We start from the raw sequence: 17121 nt of genomic DNA on the forward strand, positions 1-17121 counted from the left end.
ATCCCCTGCCACCTCCATGCTATTTCTGAGGCTCCCAGGAAGCCTTGATTGCAGCTTCCAATGGATGTCTGATCCAATGGGGATAGGGTCCCTGGCCTGTCTCACATCCCCAGCATAAGCCGCCTACCCACAGGCTGAGACCTGCTAACGAAGCAGTCAAAGTGCTCTGCCCCCACCTGGTGCCTCAGCTTCGGGGGAGTCCCGATACTGGTGGGGAAACTGAGGCTCCGAGCTTGGCAGTGAACTCAGGGGAGGGAGGAGGAGAAGAGTCCACATGGAGATGGGAGGCGTCTGTCCTTTGTGGGGGCAAGAACCTGCATTCTGGTGGACCCTAACACACAACCCCCTGGGGATCAGTGCAGAGGACACAGGACAGGCTCTCGACCCTGACCATGATGAATGGCACTTCCTAGTCACCGAGAGCCCTGGCAGGGCAGTGAACGTGGGAGCAGGCACCCATAGAGAAGGCATCCCAGCTGCTGCCATGGGGCACTGAGCTCAGAGGTCAGGTTGGTTCAGGAAATCGGGGCATCCAAGGGGGGTTAACCATGAAGGGCAGTTTAGAGAGGCCCCCTGCACTGTTGTCCTACCACCCCTCAATCCCGACCCTCAGCTGCCCCACTATGCCAATTCCTGCCCCCCAGCTCTGCCATGGCCCTGAATCCCGACCCAGCTCCCTGCGGAGCAGAGGCTGCTAATGACTCTGCATCACCAAAGGGGTTGGTATCGGGATCCTCAGGGAAGGGGAGGACTAGCAAACTCGTTTCCCTGACTGGCCCGGGGACTCTGTGTTCTCTTGGGGCGCCTCCCCTTTCAGTCCTGCATTGGGGTTCCCAGACAGCTTCCAAGTGTCCGGGCCCAGGGGGCAGAGCTGGCAGCCCTCAGCCATGCCGCTGCCTCTGCTGGAGCCCCCGAAACATCTGCGCTAGTTAGTCAGCTCTCAACCCACACAGCGAGTTCATCTACCTCCCTGGCTGTGTCAGGAATGGGGGGAGCAGCACCCCCAGCTGGCAGCTCAGTGGGGATCGAGGAACCAACAGGGGTTCCCCTTTAATCACAGGCTCTGCACTCAGCTGCTCGGGATCTAAATTAAACCTGCTGCTTTCTCCAGAACCCCAATAACTGAATGACCCCAAAGGGCCGGGAGCTGAGGGCAGGAGGCTATTCTCAGGCCAACCAGAGGGGGCGCTGCAGAGCCCCACAGAGCATCCGCCCCCCCCGCCCCCCCGCCCCCAACTATGCCAGCCTCCTCTCAGGGCAGTTCCAGGTGCCCTTCGCTCCCAGCTGGGTTTAAACACACCAGCAGGTTTCACTCAATTAAACACAGAGGCATCCTCTGAGGAGCACCCCCAGAGAGAGTCAATGTGGGGGGGATCCCTGCTGAGGGGGCCAGCCTGTGCTGTGCGAGGATAGATGGATCTTTGCAAGCCTGGGCAAACATCAGTTAGGAGTGGAGATGATTTAGCTGGATCTGGGGGGACCATTTCCCCGCAGAGACATGCAAACCCTCCCCCCTCCGATCTCCCCTTTTTGGACCCCCGACTCTGGCCAGGCATCCCTGGGGCAGGGCTAACCCAGACAGACGGGGTTCGAAGCCAAGGTTGCAGTGTACTCACCTCCTCTGAGTCGTCCAGCCAATACAGATACATCCTGCCGTGAGCGGGGGACGCACAGAAGAGTGGGGGAGCCCGGCTGGGAGGGGGCCCCAGTCAGAGGGGCCGAGGGCTTTGTGAGACGAGTCTAGCAGGCAAGGAGGGGAAGCCACAACCCAGTTTTGCTGAGTATCAAGGGCTTCGGAAGCGGGAATCAGCACCCCGGGGTGGGGTGGTTGGGAGGCCCCGGGGCTGATCTCTCAGAGGTACCGTCTGCCCTGCCGCAGGGCTGGGGGAGGCAAACTCATGAGGAAGTGCTGCCTGGCTTCCCTGCCTCCGACCGGACCGGAGACACAGGCAGGCAGGAGTTGGAAAGAGCCAGGAGCTGATGACGTGGGGCCGGGATGCAATTGGCTCAGCAACCAAGCAAGTGTCATATATGAGTGGAGCCGGCATGTGGCCCAGCTGGGTACGTGTGCGGGGGATCGCCGGCCCTTTAAGAACGAGGATGCTGTTCTGATGCCCTGCAAAGTGAAATGGGGGGTGCTTGGGGGGCTGGGAGGAAGGCCTGCCCTGGGAGGAGAGGAACAACCCACCCAGCTGAGAGGGATTTCTGGGCACACGGGGTTCTAGCGAGCAGTTACTGTGCTGGGATGTGCCCCACAGCAAAGACACTGGATCGGGGGCCAGGGATGGCACCCGGCCCTGGCCGTGTCAACGGGAGCTGTGCTTGGAGCTGCGCAGCCGGGAGCCAAGATGAATTGGAATAGGGGATCGGGGGTGAGAGGGAAATGTCTGGATCCAGACTTCCCCAGTGGCCCGTATTTGCTTCTCCAGCCCCTCGACGCAGAGTATTCAAGCCCCTGCCGCATGCTAATGAACTCCAAGAGGTGGGTCAGGATCCAGTGGGGGAAACTGAGTCACAGCGCAGCACCATAGGGCCAGATTTCCAAGTGCGTAGCCCTATGGAAAATCCCACTCCATTGTGGGTGCTGCACCCTGAAAATTCAGGCCCAAGGTCCTGCAGAGATTCAGCGGCGGAGCTGGAATTCGAACGCAGATCTTCTGAAGCCTAGACCACAACCCTGACCCCTACCCTTCCTTTCCCGGCTCTCAGCCCTCCAAGAATTTTCCCCTCTCCCCACTAATTCCTTTGTAAATGTGTAGCCAGCAAACAGTTTGTTGAGGGTCCACGACCAGAGAGACACCCCCCCACCCCCCCACAGCTGCATACGTTAGAGATCACCAGAATTTCATGGGGGCGGGAGGGGTCACTGATACTTTGACACAGCACAAGATTCCCAATGTGCTTCCCAAGCTCTCTATAAGCTGTGCCGCCCCCTGCCCCCTGCCATGCAGCCAGCTCAGAGTGGGACAAGGCAGCTGTTTAACAGCGCTCAGCAATGTACAGGCAACAGGGGAGTCTGAACCCCTGTGCCTGCGCAGGACCTAGGTTTTACAGCTCCAGACGCATTCCCTCGAACAGCAGAGCACCCCCTAGTGCTGAGCGGGAATACTGGGGTCAGCACTGATTCCAAGGGCAGGATGGCCCCTACTGAGCCCCCCATCCCTCTCCCAGAGCACAGTGCCCCCCTAGTGCCACCCTGGGGCATTGGGGTCAGCACTGACCCAGAAGGGAGAGCGCCCCCTCTTCTCAAACTCCTTGATGCCCAAGTTAACCATTGTGCAACCCACTGGGAGGAAGGACAACTCCAGCCTGCTCCCTACAACCAGGAATCCCCCCCAGCGCTTCCCCATGCCACGGTGCATCCTGCTCCTCCCACACCTGGAGCCTCAGCCCCCTACCTCCCAGAAGTATTGGGGGGGGCGAACCCCCTCCCCCCCAGATCCTTGGCTCCCTGTGCGGGGGGTGGGTGGTTCTCTGTACTGAGATCATGGATGGACAGGAATGTGGAAGGGAGGGAAGAGGGGCATCTGGGGGGAGAGTGGGGCAGAGAGGTTATGGGGAATTCTGGGTGGGAAAAAAGCAGGGGCTAGAGGGGCATGAGCTGCAGTAGAAGCAAGGTTCTTGGGGGGCTGGGAATGGAGCGAGGAGGAAGCAGGAGGTGGAAGAAGGCTGGGGGGATGGCAGAAGCAGGGGGTTTAGGGGTGAAGGGGTTGTGGGGGGTGCAGGGTCTGGCACAACGTTCCACCAGCTGGGGGAACCCCTGCCAGCCCAGCTGGCCTTGGAACCGCTGTGGTTGAGGCTGGCTGGGAGTCCCCATACCTGGGGGTCCCAAGTGTTTGTGGGAGGGCACAAGGGAAGGGATGAAGGGCAGCGAGCCTGGCAGAGAGTGTCAAGGTGGGGAGCAGCCAGGGGGACCCCAGCCCCCCAGAGAGAGAGAGAGAGAGTTGTCAAGGGGTGGGGTGGGGTGACGCTCACCAAGACGGGCCGGTGCTCTTTGCTGGGCGTCTCCATGCTGGCTGCGCCTGGGCGCAAGTGGGCAGCGGGGGTGGCTCTGCTGGGCTGCTGGGGCTCAGGTTTCACCAACAGTGCAACATTCGCAACCTGCCAGGGTATATTTAGCCCAGTGCAAGGGGCGGGCGAGCGAGGGGGGCTGGCCTGAGCCAAGGGTCAGCCTCAGGGATGGGCTCGATGTGGGGTTTAGCCACCCTGGGCACACGTTCTCTGCTCACGGGAGCTCTCAGGGGATCAGAAGGGGACTGAAAATAGCCAAGGACCCCGACCCACCTACTGGTGCCCCTCAGCCCCCTGCTATTCCAGGCCTCGCCGAGCTGTGCCAATGCCCCTCAATCCTGACCCACAGCCCTCCCCCTGCTACCCCAAAACTAGCCAGCTGGAGGGTCAGGGGCACGCTGCATAGTCCCGTGGGTGCAGACGCTCACTGCAGGAGGTGCGGAAGCACACGCAGGGCACCCCTCTCGTGGGGGAGGGGGAAGCTGCCAAAGGGCCAAGACCCCTCCCGATCCCTGCAGACCCCCATCTGAGGCCGAGGCACTGAGCAGGGCTCTGGGGCTGCTTTCTGACCCAGGCCAAATTCTGGGACGGGTTAAGGCTAAATGGGGTCTGTAGCCCCCACATTTTGGGCCACCCTCCCCACCCCCAAAAAATTCAGCAGCCCCTTCCTCCCAGCTCAGCCTTACTCCATCTCCCGCTCCCTGATCCTTGATCCCCTCAGCGGCGGGACAGGGCTGTCCTGGCTCCCCGACAATGACCTGAACAGAACTCAGCCCGAGGACAAGCCGGGAGAGGGAAGAAGGTGGGTTTACAGAGCTGTGCGCTGCAAACCCTATTCACAGCCCATGCCAGCAGAGGGCAGCACAGCTTCAGGTGCGACTACCCAGCAGGCATATACACCCACACACTTGTGGGGGGAGAGGGGCTGGGAACCCCCCGATTAACAATCCTGTGGGGAGATCAGATACGAATGACCCAGCCACTAACACCCACATACCGCTAGACCCCGCCCCAGGCCTCCCCAGTCCCTGCACTCAATTCCCAGCCTCCCCACAAAGTGTGAGCTTGCGGGGGATCCCGGTTCCACATTCTTTGGTGGCCCCATAAGGTACCATCCTCTCTCGCCCCCATCCAAACCTCAGCTGAGCCTTCCACCCCCTTGGAGCAAGGGGCTGACCCCATTCCAGCCTCCATCCCATTTAGGGTGACCAGATGTCCCAATTTTATAGGGACAGTCCCGATTTTGAGGGCTTTGTCTTATATCGGCACCCTACACCCCGGGGAGCTGCCAGTGGGCAGCCCCACAGCCAGCAGGCGGTTCTCCCTCCTCATTGGGTTGGGTTTGTTCCTAGATGCACATAAGGGTGCAGTGCTCCGTGGGGCAGGCAGCTGAGAGCCCGCCCCACTACCATGAATGAGCCCACACTGCCCTCTGCTGAGCAAGGATAGGAATGCCTCTCCCCAGGGACCTGCATCCCCAGGACCCCAAGATGCAGGAATCAGGCTGAGATTCATCCGATCTGATATCCCTTAGGCATGCAGCCCCTGGATTCACCCTCATGGCCTCACTGGCTGGGCTATAACGTACCACTGGAGGCTGTTTCTCCAAAGCGGGCTCAACCTCTGAGCTGGAGATCCTCTCGTCCCTTCCCACCTCTCCTCCAGATCTGAGCCACCCCATGCAGCCACTCACCCCACCCTGCACTAGCCTGGGGCAAAGCCCTCCCAGCCTCACTGCGTGGGCTCATGAGTGATAGCTCCACAGAGAATGGGCCCACCCAGTCCTGGGGCATTTGAGAAGTGCCTCCGTTGGGTTTCGGCTGGTTCTGCTCCGGGATCCATTTGAGCCCCTGAATTCAGGGGTGATGGGTACTGGGTCGGTCTCTTTGGGTGGAAGGTTCCACTTTCGGCCCATCTCCAGGCACAGAGCCCTCCCTCGGGCAGATGGAGGGTTGAGGGCCTTTCGGGAGCCTGTGAATGAGCCCAGGGCAAGGGGAAAATCCTGCTAGCCCAGGTGCGTGTCCCCCAGACCCCAGGTCTGTGACCCCAGCAGCCTCATCATCGCCACGGGGGGCAGCCCCAGCTTGGAGTCAGCAGGGAAATGGCCAGGCCCGGAGCTTTCCCTAGGCACCTCTCCAGCCTTCTCCCACTCGCTCTGGAGGGTGACAATACAAGGCAAGCTGGCCCTTTAAATCCTCTCTCCGCATGGGGGCCTCGCTCCAGGAACCTTCTCCACAGTAACTGCCACCTCCAGCATCTTCCCATGTCATTGCCATGGGAACCATTCACCCGCCCCCCCTCTACTGGGGGGGGGCAGGTCATAGGACCCCTCTCTCCAGCTGTTTATCCCCTTCACACGGGGGGGGGGGGGACGCTGGAAGGGATTAAGCCAAACCCACCCCAGCCCAGACTTCCAGGGCCACCCCTTCCAGTGTAGGGCTCAGTCCAGGGCAAGATCTAACATCCCCAAGCACTGGGGCCTTGTCCCATCACCTGGGGGTGATGACCTCACCCCCACCTGAGATCGAGCCCCATCCAGCCCAGCTAGTGCCTTATCTCGGAGTCTCCTCCACTGGCTGGCTCCCCGCAGGGCAGAACTGGGTAAGGGGGGGCTGCTCGGGCGATCGCCCCATTAGCTCCAGGGGCTGGAGCTTTGGATGCTGGGTCCTTGGGGGCCTGCCCAGATGCAGCCGTTGGGTCCTAGACAGACAGGCACCGGCTGGGCCAGCCCCCCAGCAGCCTGGCCCCGGGATGCTGCCCCCCAAACCATCCATCTCGCAGGGACTCAGCTGTTTCATTATTTAATGTCTATTCCAGCCCCCCCGCTGCCCCCACAGGAGGTTGCTATGGAGACCACATTGCTTCCAGCTCTGAGGAGATGTTTCTGGGCTGTTTGATGGGGGGGGGGGGAAGGAACGCAAAGCGATGGCGGCTGGAATAAGGGGGGGTGACAGGAAAGGGAGTGGGGGAGACAACGCTGCAGGATCTACCCAGCCCCACTCACACTGCTGGATCGATGGCCAGCTCCCCTTCCTGCCCTGAAGGGGGAGAAGCGCTGCCTTTGTGCATCTTGGGGATGGGGAGAAAACTAGAGCTGGTCCAGTCCTGGCCTCTGCCTGCGCGGGGCGCTGTAGGGAGCAGGGCCCAAGGGCTGGCTATTGGGGGAGCACCTGGCGACTCTAGCCCTGGTCTTCCCAGCAGGGGGCGCTGCAGGGATCAGGGCAGGAGCAGAAAGAACAAGATGGGAGAAGCATCAGAGGAGCCATGGCAGAGCGGTTCTTATAGTGGAAAGGGGGTGCATTAAGTCCTTCCCTCCGGACCCTGCCAGCTACAGCCAGCCCCCGCCCCCCCTGGCCAAGCACGCCCTGCCACGCCACCCCACGCTGCTTTGTATGCGGGCAGCACCCCTGGAAGTGAAAGGGTTATGGCCACGCTGTGTTGCCATGGGCACAGATACAGCTCACATCAGCCCTCAGATGAAGAGAGATGCCAGGGCTCTGATCCCAGCCCTCCCGTGACCTTTCCCCCGCTCCTGGGGGGGGGCAGATTTGACCTGGGGCTCCCCCCAGATGCCCAGGCTCCTCTCCTACTGGCCTAGAGTCAGAGTACCAAAAGGGAAAGGAACCATGCAATTCTTGTGTCCCCAGCGACATGACCCTCCAATGCTCACCCCTACCACTAATCAGCCACTGATTTCCCCCAGGCAGTCACCTCTCCGTGCCATGGCCCAGTCACGATGCAAGTGGGAGCTCGTCCCACGCAGGGCCCCAGTCCTGAGCTCACCTCACCCCTTCTAGGGAGATTCAGTGCAAACGTATCTTACTAAGATGCCATTTCTGCCCTTAAAGAAATACAGCAGATTAAACCGAACTGTAGATTCGGGGAGGGGGAGGGTGGATTCTCTGCCGGCCTGCAGAGATAAGGGTGAAGCACACACCTCATTCTCTCCCGTGGGCACTTGACGTTAGTTCTTTCTTTCTCCTTTCCTCTCTCGGCAGCTGCTTTAGCCTGAAAGGGGCCAGCCATGGCACTTGGCAGATGGAAATAGAACAGCACAAGAGTTGGGAACACGATGCTGTGGCTCTGGGCAGGGATTGAACCCAGAACCCTCAAGACCCTGCTGCTTAAGCTAAAGGAGTAACTGAGAGCAAGAAGGAGACGGTTACAGCAACTGGGGCTAGCCATTAGGGGGCGACAGGACCACCTGCCCTACACTGCTGTATTACATCTAGTTCATCCCCCCTCCTGAACATGAGATGCCGAGGCCACGTGAGTTCCCCACCCCGCTGTCCTTACCTGTCTGACGAAGCTGTTGGAAGTCGTGTCCGAGGAGGTGCTGCCATCAGAGCGTTTAAACCTGCTCTTCCGCTTGCTGTATTTCCCCTGGGGGAGGGAGGGACAGCCTGGTTAATGAGCATGCAGGAGCTTACAGAGGGGTGGGAGCAGAGAAGTGCATGGCATACCAGAAACCTGTGGAACTCCCTGCTGCAGGATGCTGCTAAAGCTAATGGAGGAGTTACCCTGACATTTGCTTTGCCACGCCTTCAATCGGAGGATCTCAAAGTACTTTACAAGCACAAATGAATTAAACTTCATTCCTCTCCTGCCCTGGAGAAGCAAGTGAGTATCATTGCCCCATTGTACCACTGGGGGGAAACCGAGGCACCAAAAGGGAAAATGCTTTACTCGTGGCCATGCAGCAAGTCAATGCGAAAGCGGAGAGCAGAACCCAGGAGCCCCACTCTAATTGAGCCTATAAACGGTTCTATGACTACACTAGACATTGTATGGCTGTGAATAGCACGAGCTGCTAGAATATGGATGACAAGCCTAATGCTTCAGGGCATCAGGTCATCAGCTTCTGAGGCCACAAAGGAATCTCTCCCCTCACGGTAGCATATCACACCATAAGGAGGCTGCCTTCCCCCCATGGCCGATGGCTGGGGACAGATGGATCCCAGGCTAAACATCCCACTGGTCTTAGATGGCTTATTCACTGTGAAAATCCCTTGGATTGCAGATGCTTAGGACATGTCCCCATCTAAACACCCACCTGGGCCTGGCTTGGCTGTGGGATCCCCATCCCTATAGGGCTGCTGAGTCTCCCACAACAGAGCCAGTGACACCCACAGGTCCCTGGCACTCACACGGAGCACTGGGAGTGCAGGAGGCAGGGAAGGAGGGAGGGGTCGCTCTCCGGGGAAGCAGCACGGTCACCTGATGCGGGTGCCAATCAATAGGGAGCTCCGGGGCTTTAATAGGCTCACTGGGTTCCCAACCAAGCTGGCTCCGCACAGCGTCACAGCCAGGCTCTTAATCACCGGGGGGAGCTAATTGCAACGCCGGCCATGTCAGCTCATCCTGATAGAAACAGGGAGGCGCGTGCCAGTCGAGGGCAAACGGCAGTGGATCGGGCTGGGCCTTTATTCCAGCCACTGCCCGGGCCCCCCATATTGCTCTGGGGAGGAATCAAGAGTTGCGAGGGGAGACCCCACCCCGCTACCCCACAGACAGCAGCATGTTTATAGGGTAACCATAGATCACATGGCATATTCTAGGGGAGGAGTCGGCAGCTAAACCCTCAGCTAGCAAAAGGGGAAATCAAGGTACAGAAGAGGGAAGTGGCTTGTCCGTCAGAGGCCCCTGTGGGGAGGACACCCTGGGAGCAGCTTTACTGCCCCATGTCAACAGGCGGGGTGAGATGTCTGCCCACCTGTCCCAATGGGAGCTACAGGGCTGGGGCTGAGGTCTGGACAGATGTACAGGGGGTGGGGGGCTGAGTTGTGTTCTCCAGTGAGATCCAGAGAGCTGCCCTCCCCCGCCAATCTACCCCTCCCATGCCCAGGTAAGGGCAGGGCTCAGTCTGCGTGTGGAAGGGGGGTGTTTAACCCATCACCCCCACTGGGCCTAGCAAAGGTGACTGATTCAGCGTGGAGCAGCTCTCGGGCCCTCCTCAAGGGCCTGGGACTGAATTAGCTTGGTTGGTCATGGAGAGAGAGAGAGAGAGAGGATGTGAGGCTGATTGGATCTGCAGACAATCTGTGCCCCTTCAACTCTCTCCTGGCCCCAAAACCAGGGAGGGGGCAGTGTGGGCTCCAGAGATCACCCTGCTGCTGCCCAGAGCCAGCCCATCTGTGCCGGGACAGAGTGGGATCCATGGGGCAGAGGCTGAGCCCAGGGAAGGGGTTTTAGTCCCAGGCTCATGGACCCTCCAGGGGAGGCCCCCAGCTGCCAAAAGGTGAAGGGGGTGGGGCTGTGATCCACACACACACCACTACCCCCATGCAATGAGCTGTATGCACCCACCCTCCACATACACACCCCTACTCCGTGCAATGATCTGTATACACCCACCCTCTACACACACGCTCCTATCCCCGTGCAAGGAGCTGTACACACACACACACACACCACCTCTGTGCAATGACAGCAGAGTATACCCTACACACGCACATGCACACCCCTACTTCTGTGCAACAAGAACTGTGTACATATACACCCCTACCTCCATACAAGAGCTGTGTACATACACACCCTTACCACTATACAACAAGCTGTACACACACACACCGCTACCTCCATGCAACGAGAGCTGTGTACATATGCACCCCTACCACTGTGTAACAAGTTGTCCACACACACACACCCTCTGTGCAATGAGACCTGTGTATACTCCCCCCCACACACCCATACCTCCATGCAACAAGAGCTGCGTACACCCACACCCACACGCACACTCCTATCTCTGTGCAACAAGGGCTGTGAACATATACACCCCTACCTCCATATGAGAGCTGTGTATATACACATCCCTACCTCTGTGCAACAGCTGTGTATACACACACAGACACCCCTACTTCCGTGCAACGAACTGTACACACATACACACACACACACACAAAACCTACTACACACACACCCATCCCCACGAATTGGAGCTTACTACAGATCCGATTTACTACACACACACACTTTAAACACCTCCCTAGTGGCACAGGCACTCACCTCCACTCCTCCCCCTAGTGCGCAGGCTCTGATGCTCTCCTTCCTCACACCCACGCAGGCCCCAGCAGCCATGCAAACGCACACGCGCATGGAGCAATCGAACACACCTGCTGCTACTGACTCATCCCATGACCGAGCGGCTCCTCTTCCAGCGGAGCCTGGCAAATGCTCCAAATACCCGGCTGGTGGCAAAGACTTCGACAGAAGGTGCTAGCAGCTGGGAGCTTCCCCACACTGGGGGCACTCCTGCCCCATGCTCTGCAGCACCTCCTGCTGGCAGAGGATGGGATTGGAGTAGCTAAGATTTCCACCCCACCCGCAGCCAGCGCTCCCTACAGAAGGTCAATTGCTGCTGGACCTTTCTGCTGCTGTCCTTGAAGGTCCAGGTGTGCTCCCCTCCACCCCGATGGGGGAAGGGTCATCACAGCCCCGGGGCGTCAGTCCTTTTCCAGCTGGTTCCTCCCGAAGCTCCCAGCGAGCGCCAGGCCTTTCTGCACAGGGTGAGCGGTCGGGACACGTTGGGGCAGGTCTCGGAATGAGCTGGGTGCATCTCAGAGGGACAGCTGGGCCCAGTTGCTGCCCAGCCCACAGACACGTGGTCTCTGAGCACGGCAGGAGTTGGTATTTTTAGGATTCTTCCCCACCCCCATCTTTCCAATCAGGGCCCATCCCTCCATCACATTCATTGCACTCTCCGTGGGTGGCTGGGATCTCCCATCCAGGGGGCAGGTGCAGGGCTTAATTTGTAATGGAAGAAGTGCCGGGGAGCATGCAATTTTGTTACATTCGTTTACTGACGCTGCAAGCCCAGAGGGGCAGGGGCTACAAACTGCCACGCCTAGAGGGGTTAAGCACTGGGTTGGTGGCTCTCCAGGTGGGGAAGGATTAATCATGGCCATTTACAGAGCTAGATCCTAAGCTGGAAGAGGCTGGTTCAGTGTTTTCCAGCCCTGTGTTGAGGGCCTGGCACTGCCAGGGTGTCCGGGTGCAACCAGGCGCCCCTCCCCACTTGCTGCTCCAAATTGCCTGGGGCTGGGAGAACAGGCTGCCATAGCAAAGGGGCTGCGTGTGGATGACACCCAGCAAAGTGAATGGGAGGATGCGCTGAGCTGGGTCAGACCAGTGGGTCCATCCTGCCACTGCTGTCCTTCCCCCTCCCCGTCCTGCCCCGCCCCGCTCACTAGCCCTGGCCAACAGGTCCAACTTGCCACTGGGATCCCCACCTAAGTACCTCAGACAATGGCCCATCTGTGCTGGCATCCCTGCCTCCTGGCACATTGGCTCATGGCAACGTCCCCTGGTACCAACTGGCAAGAGGATGGGGAGGTAAAGGGGTGTGGTGACTCCCGAGAGGGTTTCCCAAATTATCCCGTATGTTCCAAAGTTTCCCGGAGCGACACCTGCCCTTCGCTAGCTACAGTTCGTTCATGGCAGCAGCCCAGGGCACCCTACGCAGCAGCACTGATCCAGCCCCACAGACCCCTCAGGATTATTCCCCACATTTTCCAGATGGGGAGACTAAGGTGACACAGCAAGCGAGCAGAGACTAAAACCCAGGTGCCTTATGCCCCAGCCTCTGCCTGGGCTAACCAGGAGACCGTATCTTCCTGCTCCGGGGGGAGGCACCCCAGACCCCCCGCTCTCCTCTCGGCTGGCTTTGGCCCCCATTACAAAGTTTGGGGCGCCCCTCCCCAGTCCTGCAGGATGTAGGGCATGGGGGGGAGGGGACCCCGCTTTGCCTGGCTGGGGGAGGAGAAGCCGGGTGCCAATAGGGCTTTTGTGCTAAGGCTGAAACCTGGAGGGCAGCTGGGAAGGGCTGATCCCCAAGAGAGGGCTGGGCGGGGCGGAAAGCAGCAGCCAGGCTGAGATTCCTCCCCCCGGGGGCCAATTCCCCACTCCCCGGCAGCAACACTCAACCCTGCCCCCCACCCCTGGGAAACGCAGAGGCCAGTGAGTCATTGGCCGGCTCTACCCGTGCGCCGGTTCCGATCGGATCCATCCCCCCCATTTCTGGCTACAAAGCCCCCCCGCGGGAGACGCCCCCCCGGTTGCAGGGAGCAGACCCCCCCGGGGGGGGTTATCCCACCTGGAGGCCGGGGTTCTCGAACACGTCCATCTGGATCTCCTGGGTCGAGCTGCGGGGTGTCCTGGCCATGCCGCCCTCCCGAACCATCGAGCTCCCGGCCTGGCTCGCACCGGACTCGTGTCCCAAGCCAGCCCCGGCGGAGGAGGAGCCCGGGGCGGGGGCGCGTGTGGGGGCGGCAACCGGCCGGCCCCTCCCGGCGGCCACACAATGCGCAGGCGGGGGGGGGCGGCTCGCCGGCCCGGGAGGGGAGGGGTGTGGTCCGAGCGCCCCCCCCCGCAGAGCGGCTGAGCGATGGGGGGGGGGGGGCTGGAGAAGGGAGGCCGCGGCCCCCTCAGCGGGTGTCCAGGCTTCTGGAAGAAGAAACACCCCCCAGATCCAACCAATCCCTATAGAGACATGAGTGTCCCCCCCATCCCCACCTGCCCCCCTTCTGAGGGGCCTGGCTGCCCAGCAGCCCCGGGGGGGGGTAGGGAGCAGATGCCAGTGGAGGTTGACCCTGGACTGGGGACTTCCAGGGGGTGAAGGACTGGATGGGGTGGCCTCATGCCTCCCTGCCCCACACAGAGCCCCCCCAGTCCACAGCGATGGCTGGGCAGGTGGCTCCAGCGATCAGTCCCCTCCCCACTGCCCAGCGGGCTCTAGCGGGCTCTGGGGGTTGAGGACATCACTGCCCTGTGCCCCCCCAGGCCCTGCATCTCTCACCTCGCTCCCTCCCCACTCTGCAGCCTCCTTTCACCCCCATCCCCCACAAGATCGTTCCTGAGAACCCACCTGCCCCAGGGCTCACTGGGGGCTCCCAACAGGCCCCGATGATCCTCAGTGTCTATCACCTGCCCCCCGTGTGCTGTACACTCTCTATGTCCCAGCACAGAGGGAGCACCATGGCAGGTGCAAAGCAGCAAATGGGGCTGCATCGATGTCCCTGTGATGATGGGGGAGAAAATCCACATGGCTGGTGGGATCTGGTGGGAATGAAGCATGGGGACCTGGGTCTGCACTTCGCCACCCCCTCCCTTGTCTCACCCCTAATTGGGCAGCTGCTTTGCTTTGACAGGTGTCCTGAGCATTGGCATGCACCAGCACCAGATTGGAGAGCGACAGCAGCCTCGGGACCCTCAAGGGACGTGGGTCCAGGGTGGGCTGGCTACCCAGATAACACGCACAGCCATGCGCTCTGGAAACCAAAGTGCAGCAAATAAACCCTTGTGTCCAGCTCAATGAAAGGAGCCCACTGGGCAGCCCCAGAACCTGAATCCTCCCCTTGGCCACATGGTCTGTCTGTGGCTCTCAACCCTCCCTATAAGGTGTGGTGGTGGCTGAATGGTGAGCGAGCCTCCCTTGATCTCACACTGCAAAGCTGCCTCCAGTTCACCTAGCTTCAAAACGGGTACCTGATCCATCAAGTCAGGGCTGGCAAAGGTGGTGAGATGGCCTGTTCCCTTGGGTACCATTGGCTGTGAAACTGACTTGCCTTAGTCACATCAGTTCGGTGAGCCACTAGCTCTGGGGAACTTTGACTTAACTCCATATGAAGGACCTATTCAGAGTCTGTCTTCTCTGCTGAGCTCACCAGCGACGAGCCTGAGCGGTGCCCGTGTGTCCAATGAGAATTGAGCTGAGACCCATGGCCCTCATCTCACCTCAGCAATTAGACAGTAATCGGCTTCAACCACAACTGCCCAAAACTGGATTTGAGCAGACTGCTGAAGGTCTTTGTGTCCCGTCTCATTCAGCTTGCTTTTGGAGAGTGAGGTGGTGGATCTGAGGGGACAGCTCATCCCACATCTCCTCTGCCAGGGTGGAGGTTGGGGTCCAGTCCCAAGCCATGGGGTGGCCCTAGAAGGTTAAAAATTAACCTCTCTGGTGCTGCAGGGAGATGTGGATTCACTCCAGGGAGCTGGCCCCTTCCTGGCCTCCAGACCCAGACTGTGCAGCTGGGAGACAAACTGTCCAGGACCACTGGACATCCGATGCAAGAGAGATTTTCCATGATTAGAACCTATCTGTCACTGACTGGCTGAGGTATGACTGCGGTGCCTAAGCACCGAATCATATTTAATCTCCACTTTGCAGGCTGGAGAAATGAGGCACAGAGAGAAATGACTTACCCAAGGTCACACAGCTAATTGGTGGCAGAACCAGGAACAGAACCCAGCCGTCCTGTCAGGCTCTAGCTGCACTAGGACCACACTGCCTTCCCCTAGTTTTGGAGGGTGGGGATCCAGCCTGGATGATTGTGACAATCCAGGTCCAGACATCCCAAGGGGTGAAAAGGGGGTCTGAACCCCAAAGAATACACAATTGAATTAGCTGGTCATATACAACGTGATTGTGGATGAGTAAGTCAAGGAAGGTCTTTCAGAAAGATTGTGATGTTCTGAACTTGCTGGGCATCAGGAGAGCTGCATGCAGGGTAGTTATGCATCATCACGTGTATATGTGTAGAATGTTGAAACCGTGGTGCAGCTACACAGCATTGCCTTGCAACAGGTGGTGAAGGGATCAGGCAGAGAGGGGCACCAAGCCAGTTGTTTACAGGAAACCATCTTCAGGTAGCCTTCCATTGTCCAACCAGGAAAAGACAATGGTGGACCATTAGAGTTAATGGAAAGACATGGAGACAACTGGGAATTCCCCCACTCTCAATACCCATGAGTCACCATGCCAGGAAAGAAAAGTAAAGAAAAGCCTTTTAAAACCAAGCTTGTGTCTGAGGTTTTTTTCCAGAAATTGAGGGGAAGCCTGTAAGTGCAAAGCTGTCCCTGACCCGCTGGGTCCTTCTATGACAGCCTGGGAAACCATTCTGAGGCAACAGGTACCTTCTATTAGAAAAGAGGATTTGTCTAATATAGGCATGTAAAACCTGGGGTTGCATCTTTTTGTTCATTTTCTGTGTGACTTGTCTGCGTTTGCTTTTCCTTCCTGTTTCACCTTTGAATCTGTGATCTTTTTTTCTTCTATTAAATAAATTTTTTGGTTATTTTTGCCCCCAGCAGGTCTCTGCTGCATGAATTGTGTGGAGTGTGTCCACCAAAGTGAACTGATACCTGGGGGCTCTTTGCACACCTTCGGGGATGATGAACCAGAGGGGAAAAGTTCGAGTGCCTGGTAGATAGGAACTCAGGGTAGATGCAATGGGAAAGATTTGGGACTGGAAGGGCCCTGCAAGTCCCAGTGACATCAGAACTGCCCCTGCCTCTTCATCCCAAACGCAAACAATCGATACAAGGTTGGTTAGTTTGTTTTCTCCCCACTCATCACACCGCACGTCCCATTCCTGCTTCCAGTTGGCAGTGAAACATCCAGGCCACGCGGTGGGAGGCTGCTCTCCTGAGATTTTTGTCCCAGCTGGAAGCAGAAAATCCTAGAGTCCCCAGAGGGCGTGACTTCTTCCAAGGTTTCCCATCTGCAGAAGGATCCCAATGTTCCAGCATTTCCCTGATGTTCATGATGTCATGAGACACCAGTGGATGGATCCTGAGTTAGGGAGGCTGGAGATCCTGGGCATGCATAGTCCCACCACCATTCAGCATCTCCCCCTGGACATGACTCTCCCAGTGCATGGAGCAGGCTGTGTTCTCATCTCTCCCCTCTCTGCCAGACTAGACCCCAGAGATGGGCTTGGACCAAAACCCCGTATCAAAGCAGTCCCACACTGGGACAGCAGAGCCCCTCATCCAGATGTGACTCCCACCCATCCCCCTCTCCTGATATGGGGATGCCAGGCCAGATTTGAAATGACCTCTCTAGACGAGAAACTTTTTGTACATTCTGCTTCCAGCTAGGACAAGGGAGATGGTCTTATCTGAGGCTTCAGTGCGGCAGCCTCTCCAGGACAGTTAGCCTGGAGGCTCCCCTCTCCCATGTCGGCCTGTTTGTGCAGAGACCATCCAGCTGATCGTCCTGAGAGGAGCAATTCACTAAGCATCTTGGACAGCTGCAGCTGTTTCCTGGATATTGTTTTTCCAGCTTGCCCCCTTTCCCTCCCCCCACAACCCACCAGCAATCGTAATCCCCCC

General features: G+C 58.7%; 1 protein-coding gene across 6 annotated transcripts in view; it reads right to left on the reverse strand.

Annotated features, from left to right (window-relative positions):
* Positions 1-13223, reverse strand: part of CACNB1 (calcium voltage-gated channel auxiliary subunit beta 1) — a 30841-nt gene extending 17618 nt beyond the window's left edge. For 3 of the 6 annotated variants that reach the window (XM_050934530.1, XM_050934529.1, XM_050934534.1), the window contains exons 1-2: positions 13103-13223; positions 8308-8394 (exon numbers count right to left, since the gene is read on the reverse strand). In XM_050934530.1, coding sequence (XP_050790487.1) covers positions 8308-8394; positions 13103-13189 — 174 coding nt within the window. In that variant the 5' untranslated portion in view covers positions 13190-13223. Of the gene's footprint in view, positions 1-1616; positions 1651-3975; positions 4016-8307; positions 8395-13102 lie in introns of those variants that run through there. The other 3 variants (XM_050934533.1, XM_050934532.1, XM_050934531.1) reach the window with 2 other exon arrangements.
* Between the last annotated feature and the right edge of the window lie 3898 nt (positions 13224-17121).

The sequence above is a fragment of the Gopherus flavomarginatus genome, chromosome 25 (genome assembly GCF_025201925.1).
Source record: "Gopherus flavomarginatus isolate rGopFla2 chromosome 25, rGopFla2.mat.asm, whole genome shotgun sequence".
In the NCBI taxonomy this organism is placed as follows: Eukaryota; Metazoa; Chordata; order Testudines; family Testudinidae; genus Gopherus; species Gopherus flavomarginatus.